Raw genomic sequence first — 14,755 nt, forward strand, 5'->3', positions numbered from 1 at the left:
GTTGTCCTGTCAGCCCAGAAGTTGCTTCCCAAAATTCTTTTCTTTTTATTTTGGCTTTTTTTTTAAATCTCCACTTGAATATTGACACACTGATGAAAACTTAAACTCCCCACCAAGAATTTTTGGGATCTAATTTCTTCAAGCAAGTTACTTCAGGGTCATTTTTAGAGTAGATGGATCTGCCTGGTTCTCAACTTGACACCCTCTTGGAAAAATGAATGAGTTCAAATTATTAGTTCCTAAAGCCATCACGCTCAAGAATAGTACAGATCAGGGTGATATGCCAATACCTAAGGTAAAAACAAATTATTAGGTCTTTCATACTTTTAGCAACTGTCTCGTAGTTCCTTCCCACAGATCTAACAAATAGTCCTGTGAGGAAAACAAAACCACAATTTTACTCTATGAGGTGTTTCCAACGATGTATGGCTGTGGAACAGTTTGAGTTACATTAAAATTATCTAGTCTTTAAAGGCCTATTAGAATTCTCCTATAAAACCATCTGGGCCTGGTTGCTTTTTTGGGATTAGTTAGTTGATAACTTTCTATCCTCTATGGAAATTGGTCTTTTAGACTCTCTTTCTCTACTGCAGTCAGTTTTGGTAAGCTGTATTTTCTAGAATATTAACCATTTCATCCAGGTTTTCAAGTGTATTTGCATAGGATTGTATTAATACAACTCAGGCACATGATATTTTAGAATGTCCTGATTCAGTGTTTACTCTCCCATTCTCATGTTTTAATTTGTGTTTTGGTTTCTTTTGTAATAATTAGATCTACTTTGTTAATTATTTCAAAGGACTATTTTTTAGCTACTAGTTCTACCATTTGGTTTTAACTTAATTTCTGCTTCTATCTTTATTATTTTCTTCCTTCTACTTTCATCATATTTACTTTTTGTTCCTTTTCTAACTTTTCAGATAGATATTTAATTCGTTCATTGTCACATTTCCATTTTTATTTTTCTAAGTATTTAATGTATGTATTTTTCTTTAACCTTAGCTTTTCGGTTTTTATTTATTTATTTTTTTGAGATGAGGTCTTGCTCATGGTGCCCAGGCTGGTCTTGAATTCCTGGGCTCAAGCGATCCTCCCACTTCAGCCTCCTGAGTAGCTGGGATTACAGGTACAAGCCACTGTGCCTGACTTAAACCTTTGCCTTAACTCTATGTCAAAGATTTTGATATGTAGTGTTTTCATAATCATTATTTTTGAAAGAAATTATGTAATTTTAATTTATATTTTCCCTTTGGCTAAAAGTTGTTTAATAATTTTTAAAATTTCCTGGTGTAAAAGACCTCTTACCTTTTGATTTTATTTATTTCCAGTTTTATGGCATTGGGATAAAACAATGCTGTTTCTTTGCTTTATTTCTACTTAACAGAACTTACTGCCGTTTTCTTGGTGACCTCACATATGGTTAGTTTTCAAGTATTTGAAAGGAAGATATATTCTTTGATAAGACTGAAGAGTTCAATATACATTCCTAAGATTTACCTTGGGATTATGTCGTTTATGTTTTCTATATTCATATATATATTTATATACTTACTTTTTTTGCCCATTTTCCCTATCTTGAACTGAGAGTGAATCTTACCATCTCCTCTAATTAATATACTTCCATACGTCCTCTTCTTATCACTTGTGTTTATGCTTTGTGAAGGTTGCTGCTATGTTATTTGATGCATGATTATTAATAACTTTTATGTTTTCATTGTGAATTATAGCCTTTAATGGATAAAGAGTACTTCTTTGTCTCATTAAGCACTTTTTCTGCCCATGATATTTCATCTTGTCAGATAACAAGTTCACAATTTCTGCTTTCTTTATACGAATTTGCCTGGTAGAGTTTCCCATCCTTTTAATTTTATTACACTTTGTTTTAGGCGTGTCTCTTATAGTATAGAGTTGAATTTTACCTTGTAGGACAATCTGAAAATCTTTTTTCTTCTCATAAATTAGTTAAAACCATTTACATTTACAGCTACAAATTAAATGCTTGGTCTTAACTCTGTTCTATTATTTTGTGTTATATTTAATGTGCATGTTATATTTACCATGTGTTTTTCACTCTGCAGTGTTTTCTTTGCTAAAAAGCAAAGCAAAGATTAATTAAAAATTGTTGATTAGAATGATTTTTTTGTTTTAGTAGTTATCTTTCCACTAATATATTTATATAATGCCTACATTTACTTAGGCTTCTACTATATGGTTTATCTGCTTTAAATGATACATTTGACTCTCACTTATAATCTATGTGAAAATCAATGAATATATTCTACTTTCCCATTTCTTTTTTCTTTTTCTTCTCATTACAAAAATTTGTGTTACTTCTACTTTGTCAGAGCACACAACTGCAATCTTTTCTTCCACCCTTATCTCCACCTTTGGTTTGCTTAAGATATATACTTAAATACAGTTAATACTCACCACCAGTCCTTTTAATAGCTTCCTCATTCATCTGTTTGTTGGATGAAAGTTATCTCCTAGCAAATTCCTTAGGAAAGACTTATTAGTATAATATACCCTGAATATTTTCATGTTTAAAATTGTTTTTCTTAACAAACACATGAAAAGATGTTCAACATCATTAGTCATCAGGAAAATACAATTCAAAACCACATGTGATACCACTTCACATTCATGGGACTGGCTACTTAAAAACAAACAAACAAACAAACAAACAGAAAATAACAAGTGTTGCAAGGATGTGGAGAAATCAAAACCCTCATACATGTGGGAATGTAAAATGGTTCAACTATTATATAAAATAGTTTAGTGGTTCCCCAAAAAATTAAAGATAAAATTGTCACATGACCCAGCAATTCCCCTTCTAGATACATACTCAAAAGAACTGAAAACAGGCACTCAAACAAATCCTTGTGCCCCAATATTCATAGCAACACTATTCACAATAGCCCAAAGGCAGAAACAACCCACATGTTCATCGGCATATGAATAAACAAATTGTGGTATATCCATAAAATGGAATATTATTCAGCCATAAAATGGAATATTATTCAGCCATAAAAAGAAATGAAGTACTGACACATGCTACAAGGGTCTGGATGATACTTTGTTCTGTAGATTTGCCTTTGCTTCTGACAGATGGCGAGGCTAGTGGCTCTAGCAATCTCAGATCACTTTAATCCACTGAGATGAAATGATTCAAAGCAGGGCTTTAGTGCCTGTGAGTGCCAGTCTATTTCCTAGTCACCATTATTCTCTTGGTTTAGCCTTTCAAAGTCCCAACTCAGAGTGTGGGGGATTTTCTGGGGTCTCTAGTGTTTGGCGGGCCCTGAATTCCAAATTTGGCCCTCAAAACCCCACGAGTCTGTGGAAAGCTCTGTTCAGCTTCTCTCGCTTGTGCTTTCAGATTGGAGATGCCTCTAGGGGAAGATCAGCCTTGGTGCCTCGCTAACCCTCTGGGCTTTCCTTGTTTCCAGATCTTGTTCTCGCAGTTTCTTACAGCCTAAGTAGCTGGTGGGTATTTTGATGTTTTCAAACACTTCATATATATATGAAATATATATTCCCTTTTTCTAGTTGTTCTCAACAGGAAATCTGGTTCAAACCATCCAATTCACCATTACTGTGGTAGAGCTCCAACCTGCGGAAAAGGTTCGCTTTACTTTTCTTTCTTTTTAAGAAGAATTATGGACTCATTTTTTGTAGCAATTGTGAGATATCGGAAACAATGGGTATACTTCAAAATCATTGTTTAAAAAATTTGAGTGAAAAAAAGCAAGTTGTATAAATAATGTCTGCAGTCTGACATTTATATAAATAAAAACCAAACAATTCTATACATATTCTGTGGGTACATGTATATGTATACACAAACATGGTAAACTCTGGTGATGGGAAGTGGATCTGGATTAAGGACGGTATGATACCATCCTTACAAGGGGATTTTAACCATTTGTGTTATTCTGATTTTTTAGTGAAAACATAGTCATGTATTATCTTTTTATTTTATTAAAAAAATATTATTAGAAACAGGGTTTCCCTATGTTTCCCAGGCTGGAGTGCAGTGGCTATTCACAGGCATGATCATCACACCTTATAGCCTTGAACTCCTGGGCTCAAGCTATCTTCCTGCCTCAGCCTACAGGGAAGGACAGTTTCTTTGCTAATTGGCCTCTTTTTGTTGAGATTGATACCATTTACTGTTATTATCTTGTTTCACTTGGGCCCATAGTTTCAGCGGGTTCCTTCTTTCATTGCGCTATCATGTCTCCAAGGGATACCTGCCCCTTCCAAAATGCTACCTCCTCTTCTAGAACTGTCTTTCCAAAGCTGCCTTCCTTTCACTACCCCAGTATGTAATGCTCTGATCCACTAGCTCTCAGATCGGGTCTCCGTATTTCCCCACTCTGGGTGGGCCTTCTCCTTCTGTGGGAAACTTGGTGGATATTATCTGTGTTTTACCACCACTAGAATCTTGCCACACTTTTCTGTCTTATGCTCAACCTTTATCTTGCTCCCCGTCTGGTGTAGACTTCTGAGTTGATGTTTATTTATTTTCCCCACTTACACATAAAATTTGTAGAAGTTTGTTTCCTTGTTATGCTGTGGGAGTAGGTTATTTCTCATCCTATTAGAACGTAGAACAATAACACACCTATGAATATCACATATAATTTTTGTCAGCTGAAAATAAATTTTAAAAACACATTTTAAACTTTTAGATAGGATTGTTTTAGCTATCCTTTTGCTATTTATTTGTATTTTAATTACATTTTGCTTAGAGAAACATAGTCTGTAAGATTTCAGTTCTTTGGAAATTGAGACTTTCTTTGTGGCTGAATACACAGTTGAGTTTTCTTTGAATGTTCCATGTGCATTCTATATTCATTTGAGTTTAGTAATCATGTTAAGCAAATCTTCTAGACTTTTTCTAAGTTTTTTGATCTATCACTTTCTGAGAGTTAAAATCTACGACTAAAATTGGTGTACCCACAATATTTTTCCACAGTTCTGTCAGTTGTTGCTTCATGTATTTTGTGGCTATACTGTTTGGTTTATACATGTTTAAGTTCATGTATCTTTGACTTCTTGTTTCCTTTAACAGTAAAAAAAAGTCCTTCCTCATCCCTTCTTTTTGACCTTGAACACCATTTTGTCTGATATTAAAACTGTTACCCTGCCTTTACATACTCAATATGTCTCTCTTTTGTTTTATAGCTTCTGTCTTTCCTCTTTGTTGGAAAAGTCTTCCCCACCTCTAGGTTGTACGTATGTATGGTCTCTTCTCTTTTCTTCTAAAATTTCTCTTGTTCTCCCTGTTGTTAATGATGACATATGTAACCATGACAAAACACATCAGCGCCTAATAAAGCCTGATTTTAATGATATATTTCCTTAAATTAAAAAAAAAAAACTTCTTTATGTTTCAGCTCCTTACCAGTGATTCCTGAGAGCTTTCTGAGTTCCAGCCTCTGTTATTTCACTGTAAAAAGCTACAAGCAAAGATACAAAAATTAGCCTGCTGTTTCCTCAGTTAAGAGTGCCCCTGTCATGTTAAATTAAGACAAGTCTTTAGCACAAAGGAACATTTTGGGAAGGCCACTGGGGCTGTCACAGATGCTGATATCTAAACAAGTAGCTGTAGCACCAAGAAAAGAAATAGTACAGAGGAAGGAAAAAATGTGCTTTGACCAACTAAAAATAAGTAGAAGGACAGACAGATGGGAGGGGATGTTCGGTCGAATATAGGGGTTAACAAATTAGATGACAGGAATATAAAAATCATGATGCTAAATTTTATTTAAAAAGGAAACAAATGTCGTTCAGTGAAGAGAGAGGTAATGCTGTTACAGGGATGAGAAAGGTGAATCTCAGCAGAATGAGAAGGGACAAAAAGTAAAAGAAAAGTCTAAAGGCATCTACCTCAGAAAAGAGGTCATGATATATCTCTAAGAGTACCAGATTTACTTTAGAACCTCTGAAGGAGACACATGATTTGCTATATTACTGAATGTCATATGGAAAATGAAAGGGCGAGAACAAACGGTATAACAATACCAGTAATATGGGCCCAATTTTCCAGGCAGTCAGAATACAAGGTGCAGTCCACTGGTGGCACTTTGAAATGGAAGTGAAAATTCTATCTTGCAAGATAAAAGAGGATGAGATGAGGAGATGTTTTCTAATTCTACATTTTTAGTTTTTAAAACACTTGTTTCTATTGCTTTGATATTTTTTAGCTTTTGGTTGACCTGGAGGTTGTTTTTGTTCTGAACAAAGGGGATATAAAACTGTGTTTGCTCCCATTCATGGATTTAATTAGGCATGTTGCCCAATCTATAATAAATCACGGGTTTAGTTTTTCTTTGTTAAGGTAGTCAGAGGCCTTCAGGCGTGAGTGACTTATTAAAATGTACTCTCATCGTTGGAGATGAATTATCATCCTGATATTGTCAACCACTCAATAATTTTATATCCCAAAAGCTCTCCCTCGCTTGTTTTGCACTACACAAAGATGACATTTTATTCTCATATTTGTTCACAGACATGACTCACATCTTTCTATCTAGTGCATAAGGAAATCATTCTAAATTCAGCAATAGTGCCAGTTTGACTAAAAAAAAATTATTTTCCATATCCACAAAAATGTTAATCAGATTCTTGTTAGAACATGTGTAAGAACTGGTTTTCATTGTCACTGCTCTTGATGTCAGATTACTAAAATAATTTATGTTTTGTTGTGGGAACATGGGTGCATGCAAAACCTCCCAAATCACATGACCACTTCTCAGCCCACACTTCTTCATAACACATAGAAATTATTTGTGTTTTGTGGTAATGAATGAATGGCAGGAGCAGCAGATTTTCAATGTGGCCTTTCTTTATTTGATTAAACATATTCTCTATTTATTTTTTAAAAAAACCTAATTTCAGTTAAACGGCAATAAACCACGATAATTTAGAAAACATGTTGAAACTGAGAGTGAAGAGAAATGTTCTCTACGTAAACCACACTGTAAACCATAAAACTTATTTTTGTCAACTACTTCTCATGACAGTGGCTGGGAATTTGACATTTCTACTACAGTAGGCAAAAACACATGCAAAATACACTCTCCCACACACCACATAACATCTCTATTTATATTTCCAAACTAAAAGCACTACAGCCCCAAAAAGTGCTGAGTATACTGTGGACAGTTACAGTAAGTGCTGTAAATCCACAATGGTATCACCTTAAATGGGTGTATCTGTGGCCCCTGTCCCCAAGCCATACTTGATGGATAAAGCTTGGCTCACGGAGAGAAACTCACGGCTCTTCAATCCAAAAGGTGGTGAACTTTTCAATGAACTCTGGTTAACACAAGACAAAAAGAAAAAATATCCTTGGACAGACTATGAAACCCAATTGAAGTATTCATATGATAGCATTCAACACTACTTACCCAGTTCAAGATGTTAGCAGCAATTATGTATGCAAATGAGTGTGGTGAAAATTTGCAATAGATTGAAGCTATTTTAAAACTAGAAAACTACAATATAATCTTTAATACATATTATAGTAAACGTGAATGTGACAGGAACATGGCTGTTTCTCTAATATTATCCGAGGTATACCTTCCACCCAGGTGACTGGATCCCAGAAGTCTTCTAATAAAAACTTCTCTTCTCTACTCAAAGATTCTAAGAAGTCAGTATAATTTGGTTCTTCTCCCTGCAGAAGGAGTATTTAGTTTGGGATGTAACGTTTTAAAACAATAATACAAACCTCCTGGGAGAATACCACAATAAATGTCTCAAAAACCACTCAGTTAATCCCAGGGTATAATCCGGCTGTTTTAAATTACTGCAGGGAATATTATGGGCCTTAAGGACGCTGTAACTGCATAAAGCCAAAGAAAGCTAGCAGAGAGGCCAAAAAGATGAGCTCAGAGCCAGCTGAAGTGACAACAAACATGTGGTTGTTTACTAGGATTGGAGAGGTTTAGTCTGCAGATGTTTGTGGTCTCTAGAAGGTTCCAGAGGAATGAGTTGTTATGAAGATTTGCAGAATTTGATGAGAGCAAGATTATTCTTGGAGATGGCAGGCCCCAGGACAGAGAGGCCCAATGGTATAGACAGAATTTATAGATTTCTGTGGTCAGATCATACTCTACTGGTCCCACAATGTACATCAACAAATTAATATTGTACGGATGTCATTTCAAAGCCTCCCAAAGACGAGAGTCATTATTGAAGCCATTAGAGCACAGATGGTTCAAACTATATGCAGATATTCATACTTGCATTTTTGCATTATAGCTGCTTTTTTTTTTTCTGTTCAACTGTAATGAATTGTCTCATAATCTATTCCATCTTCTTGCCATTAGCAGGCTTTGAATGTTCACAAATAGGAGCAAAGAACTCATTTTCCAGAGCTTTAATCACACAAAGAGGGAATGCCTAATTCTCTAAATGAAATGGTCTGTGATCACTGAAGCAGAGATTTAATATATCACGGCAAATTAGGTAGATTTTAATAAATTACTTATCTCCCTGAATACTTTACATATGCTTAAGAAGGAACATAGCCTGTTTGCAAACAGTGAAAACCCACAGCCTATAAAAATCCTTTGAAGAAAATGACAAATAAAAAAGTAAATTAAAAAATGAAATGCATTATATCCTAGACCTCTAGAGACAATTCCTTTACAGCATTGATTCACAGCTCCATTAAAAATATCAATTAAATCCTTCAGTGAGATTGGGTAAAAGCTAGAAAATTAACTTTCTGAGCTGCTTTTCGAGGATCTGGTTATCCAGATACACCCCAGCACTGTATTGGCTTGATGTAAATTTTAAAAAACGATAAAAAGATACTCCTTTCAGCTCTAACTAAGCATATTAGAATTTGAGTCATACTTAAAAAAATTTCTTTCTGTGTCATAAGCTAAGTTTTCAAAGTACAAATTTCACATCTATGTATATTTATACCTATGTATCTATCTATCTATATATACACATCCCTAGATCTCATATCACCATTACAAATACATACAAACACAAAGAACTGTAATTTTTAAGAAAGAAAAACAAAGAATTTGCAGTAATTTAATAAGTTGGTGCTGAGTCTCATCCTTTATATTTAATTGATAGAAACTGCATGCATCAAAGAAAATGCGTAGTGAGCTTTAATGTGCATAAAATGGATATTAGCATTTTAAAGAGGAAGATTAACACATTAATCCAAGTAATTTTCATATATTGCTTCTAATAAAATCTTCACAGTATAAAACTCTTAATGAGGCTAATCATAGGCATTCCATTTAGTGGGACGATTAGGAATAACATAAAAGTATTTCTTTTTCATAGGTTTTCTAAGATTTATGCCTTTGCTTATTAAAAATAAAAATGGGAATGGCATTTCAGTTCTTCATAAGAAAATGTTCAAAATGCAAATAGACTTTCTCATGCTATCATGTACGTATAAATTATTGAAAAGGTATTGCCCATTATGGGGAACTTCAGTCCTGAGGGGTGGCAGTCATGGGAAGGAGGGAATAGAAAAATAAACAAATGAAAAAGTATACAAAACTCAAACACTTCAAACCCAGGTCTCCCCCTTCCCAGCGTCCTATGAATTATAGATTATGTACACCAGAGTAATTATAAAAGCTCATCTAGGATCTTTCACGTGAGCATTTACTCAGGAGTAGGAGATGCCTCGGCAGCAGTTTCTTTCAAGCCTCCAAGTCATCTCTGTATTGCTCGTAGACAGACCGTAGGGCATGGAGAGCTTCGACTGTTACCCTGAGCTTGCCAATACCTTCACCATCTGCTCGTGCATCAAAAACTAGGGAGAAAATAGCAGGAACATATTAATATTATTCAACAGAGTTTTCTTCAAACAGGCTCACAGACAGAAACAGTAGTTGAAAAGACGAAAATGGTTCTACAAAAGTCCAAAGTTCACTGGCATCTGAGAAATCTAAAAAATAAACCTTGTCATGTATGCATGAAGATGCACATTTTAGATGTACTGCATGTATGTATACCTATTGCTTGTGGACCTAAAACTAATGCTCTCACCCTGAAGTTTACCTAGTGAAAGGCTATAGGATAATGACTCTCACACATAATCACAATTTCTAAGCTAGGAAGAAATAAAAAGTCTAAACGGGATTTAGGACAATAAAGTCCACTTTGCTCTAATATACAGTATTAATAACAAATTTCAGAATGGCAAACCACTGTAAAGATGTTATATGATCATCATTTGGATTAGGTGCTTATCTAAATAAGGAAAAGAATTATATGGAATAAGGAAAATATTCCATTTAAAACAGGTTTTATGTGAAATTAGAAACAGCTAAAATGGCAGACCTAGGAATCTTAAGGTCTGTGGATTTGAGCATAGGTGGGCTTTTCTTGGAAGAAAGGCTACTGTTTTTAGTAGTCACAAAGGTAGACTATTTGACAAAAGCCATGGGCCTGCCAGCTCAGTGGCAGGGGCCAGATGGGATGCCCATTCAGTATCTGAGACCCCATGCCTTTGTGGACAATGATACCTGCCAGTGACTCAAGGTTAGAAACTTAGACTCTGTAAGTTTGACAGCACTTAGGAGTTTTTTATAGTTTCCTGTTTATATTCCTTGTGATTTTCTTTGAACTTTAATATGTGTGTGTGTGTTTAATTCCAAGAAAATCTGTAAGAAAACCTGAAAACAGAACTTGGTACACAAAGACTTAGGTGAAGAAATGACCAGCAGGGAAATCGAAGTGGCACAAGTTGTCTCCAGCTCATTCCCTTGAGTTTTCACCTCTGCTTCGGGACTTCACACTTTCATGCCCGATATACAACAAAGCATTAAAATCCTTACTTAACTTATGCCTAATCTTTTGGTTCTTTCCTAAAACATGGCCACAATAGCTGTCTCTGCCTGATCAGCGTGGTCATCTGTGGTCTCATAGAAGAGGGTTGCTAAACAGAGCCACCTGGAAAAAAGATATCCCAGAACAGGCTTCTAATTTGGTTATTTGGTCTAATTGGTTAATTATTTCGCTTGATCCTGAATTTTGAGCACTTGATGCATTATCCAGGATAAGCAGCTTGATGTATGAACCATGGCTGAAGCATAGCATAAGCCAGGGGTCCCCAACCTATGGTGAGTTGTATAATTATTTCATTATATATTACAATGTAATAATAATAGAAATAAAGTGCACAATAAATGTAATGTGCTTGAATGATCCTGAAACCATCCCCCCAACCCCAGTCTGTGGAAAAATTGTCTTCTGTGAAAATGGTCACTGGTGCCAAAAAAGGTTGGGGACCACTTGTGTAAGCAGCATGTCTGGTACTTAAGAGGTACTCAGTTAAGTGTTTGCTGAATGCATGCATGATTAAGTAAATAAGCCACATACATTTTTCCAGAGATGGCTCTGCTAACTCAACCAATGAAACTAGGAATCAGCCTCTTTTCACCATTTATTACAGAAAGCCCAGGCCATCCCTGATTATGATTTTTAAAAGCCTGATTCATAAAATACAATTCTTTCACATTTTTGGCAATCACCTAGTGAGGTAAAAATTCAGGAGAACACATTTTGTCAGGAATACCTTATTCTTCTTGGAATCCTGTGGAAAATGAGTGACCAAAACTATTCAAAGTTACCTGCTGTGACTATATCACTAGATTGTAACACTGAATTAAAGAGAAGCCTTGAGAAAGATTATCATAATCACTCAGAATAACCTGCTTAAGGTTAAGTGCCTTAGCTGAAATAAGGCTTCTATAAACATTGACAGAATAACATGCTTAAACTGTCTTAGTTGAAATGAGGCTTCCATAAACAACATTAAAAAATTCAATAGCCAGATTTTTTTCACACATCCATCCAATACTAAAAAATGAGTAATTCCTTATGAAGCTCAATTAATTATTTAAAAATATCTGTTGATTCAAAGGAAGGCAGAGGGGGTGGGCAGGGTAAGGATGTAGGTGAGGCTTCCAGCTTCAACAAGGCGTCAGCTTGAGTTGCAAAGGGTTCAACTAATGTGTGACTCAATGCCCTTGCGGCCAGCAAAAAGGTTTTAATAAAGAGTTTGGATTTCACAATTGCTGGTTGTACAAATTATGCAACACTTTCACCCATACCATCGATATTTTGCTCAATGATGTCTCTCCCTTCCTGAAACATGTCAGCGAGGTCAACATGAGCAACACCGATGTCCTCACACTCCAGATCCTGCTCATCCTCTGGAGGGTCACTGACCACGGTGAAGCGAAGACTGAGAAGGCAAAAGCATAGAAAAAATCACCACCAAGTGAGAAGAAATTACCACGAAACAAAACTCCCCAATGGGTTATCACTAAGTATGAAATCTTGAAGTTTCCAATTATCCCAATAAAAAGAAAGTTACATTAGGTTAGATAAGTTATTATATGAACTATTAGAATTGTTATAGCACACCCAACCTTCAAATGAACATTAATCCACTTTCTAAGCACTGATTAACATTTATTTCTAGAATCTGAGAAAATTACCAGGCAAAGAGAAGGACCACATGTTCTCTCTATTACACATTATCTAATGATATTTTGACACGTCTACTTTTAAGGCAAAAAGGATAAAGTGAATAAAGATCATGGAGGATAAATGGTCAACATTTTCTATACAAATGCACAAGTTTGGAGTTGCTACTAAGCAATTTAACCAACTGTATATATTCTACAAAACGCAGAGATCATGCTCCCTGGGTAACATTCTGAATCATGTTAGATAAATGTTGCAGCTCTGCCCAACAGCTATATCAAATGTTTGTATTACTTCAGCAATCTTTTAACTTACAATCATAGCATCCAAGTTTTATTTTACTTTTAGACACATAATTGTAGGGTTCTGATGGAACTGATTTGAATTAGTGGCTTGTGCGGAAGCCAAACACACTTGGATTGACCAAATGACAGGAATTTACAGTTAAGTACTCTTTTGATATGTCTTGGCAGTTTAGCTTAAACCATGGATGCTTGTAAATTTTACCATTTTAAACTTTTCAAAATGTATCCATCCCAGATCAGAAACAAAACAAGAAACATAAAAATTTATGCCTCTGAGAAATCATGCCTTGAAAAATACAAATACTTTCCAAATGCTTATAGGTAAACATAATATTTTTAACTAACTCGTAGAAAGTAAGTATTCAATATGTTATTCCTTTATGAAGTCCCTGTTTTTAGCTAGTAATAATTTTTAATTAGAAATTCTTCACAGCTTCTATGGCTGTCTAAAAAAAAAAGAAATTAGAAATTTCTTAAGTCAAAATTAATGATGGGTATGATGGATATTTTATAAAGATTATAGGGATTAAGGGATTAATCCCTTAGAGGGATTAAGACGAAGTGGTTCAGGGCATCCATTCTGGGTTCAAATTCTTGCTTTCCTACTCATTAGCTGTGTGACCCTGGACAAATTACTTAACCTCTCTCATCTCAGTTTCCTTATCTGTAGAAGGGGGATAATTATATGTATCTTACAGGGCGCTTGTGAGGATCAAATGAGATGATATGAGTAAATAGTGCCTGGAACATAGTAAGCACTGAGTAAATGTTTGCTCTTTTATTTTTAATATTGGTAGGGCTGTTTACACTTCTACTTTTTTTTTTTTTTTTTTGAGACAGGGTCCTGCTCTGTTACTCAGCCTGGAGTGCAGTGGCACATAGCTCACTGTAACTTCCAACTCCTGGGCTCAAGTGATCCTCCCACCTCAGCCTCCTGAGTAGCTAGGAATACAGGCACATGCCATCATACCTGGATAATTAAAAAAAAATTTTTTTTTTTTTTTTGTAGAGATGGGGTTTCCTTATATTGCCCAGACTGGTCTCGAACTCCTGGGCCTCAAGGAATCCTCCCACCTCAACCTTCCAAAAGTTCTGGGATTACAGGTGTAAACCACCATGCCTGGCACTTCTATATTTTTAAAGGGAGAGAAAAAGCTGGCGTGGGAAAAGCTTGTTTCAATTGAGAACTTAAAATTCCCAAATTATACATTGATCATTCAATTAAATAAAACAAATGATGATGAAGCAAATTTTCCTAGAATGAATAAGGAGAGATGAGGAATTAAAAGTACTTGAAAGACCCAGCCTGAGCAAGGGCGAGACCCCGTCTCTACTAAAAATAGAAAGAAATTATATGGCCAACTAAAAATCTATATAGAAAAAATTAGCCGGGCATGGTGGGACATGCCTGTAGTCCCAGCTACTTGGGAGGCTGAGGCAAGAGGGTCACTTGGGTGCAGTGAGCTATGATGATACCACTGGGCTCTAGCCAGGGCAATAGAGTGAGCTCTGTCTCAAAACAAACAAACAAACAAACAAACAAAAAAACAAAAACCCAAACCAAACCAAACCAAAACAAAAAAGGAAACTATAAAGTTAACCTGAAAAGGGAGGAAAAGTACACTAAAATTATTTAAAAACTAAAACTAAAATAATTAACAAATAATAATAAATCAGTTTGGCCCTAGCCAAACTGTACATACAAACACAAATCTTACAGGTTAACCTTTAACCCTGTCAAAACAAAGAGGTGCAACATTGTTCATGTCTTGAAGAGGCTCACAGTCTGGCTTGCCGCCCTGGATATGCACTTGGGGCAGGTGCCACGTACCCAGGTGGAGGTAAAAACAGGAAGTGCTACCTAGGCTGCTCCCACCTCCCACTCTCCTCTCTCCAGTGACTTTCCACTTCTCAATGAGACCAGCCTTGCTAAACTCCCCTGCCTGCTCCTAGAACACACCTCT

General features: G+C 35.7%; 1 protein-coding gene and 1 non-coding gene across 4 annotated transcripts in view; both read right to left on the reverse strand.

Annotated features, from left to right (window-relative positions):
* Window positions 1–331: 331 nt before the first annotated feature.
* LOC138374034 (small nucleolar RNA SNORA18) lies at window positions 332–465 on the reverse strand. The gene has a single exon (XR_011231318.1). It is a non-coding gene; the product is annotated as a small nucleolar RNA SNORA18 (small nucleolar RNA).
* Window positions 466–5,745: 5,280 nt separating this feature from the next.
* Window positions 5,746–14,755, reverse strand: part of RPGRIP1L (RPGRIP1 like) — a 95,005-nt gene continuing 85,995 nt past the window's right edge. For 2 of the 3 annotated variants that reach the window (XM_069456292.1, XM_069456290.1), the window contains 2 exons: window positions 12,108–12,241; window positions 9,514–9,802 (listed from right to left, as the gene is read on the reverse strand). In XM_069456292.1, the coding sequence (XP_069312393.1) occupies window positions 9,690–9,802; window positions 12,108–12,241 (247 nt within the window). In that variant the 3' untranslated portion in view covers window positions 9,514–9,689. Of the gene's footprint in view, window positions 9,803–12,107; window positions 12,242–14,755 lie in introns of all 3 variants that reach the window. The other variant, XM_069456291.1, reaches the window with a different exon arrangement.

This window comes from Eulemur rufifrons, chromosome 23, assembly GCF_041146395.1.
Source record: "Eulemur rufifrons isolate Redbay chromosome 23, OSU_ERuf_1, whole genome shotgun sequence".
Lineage (NCBI taxonomy): Eukaryota > Metazoa > Chordata > Mammalia > Primates > Lemuridae > Eulemur > Eulemur rufifrons.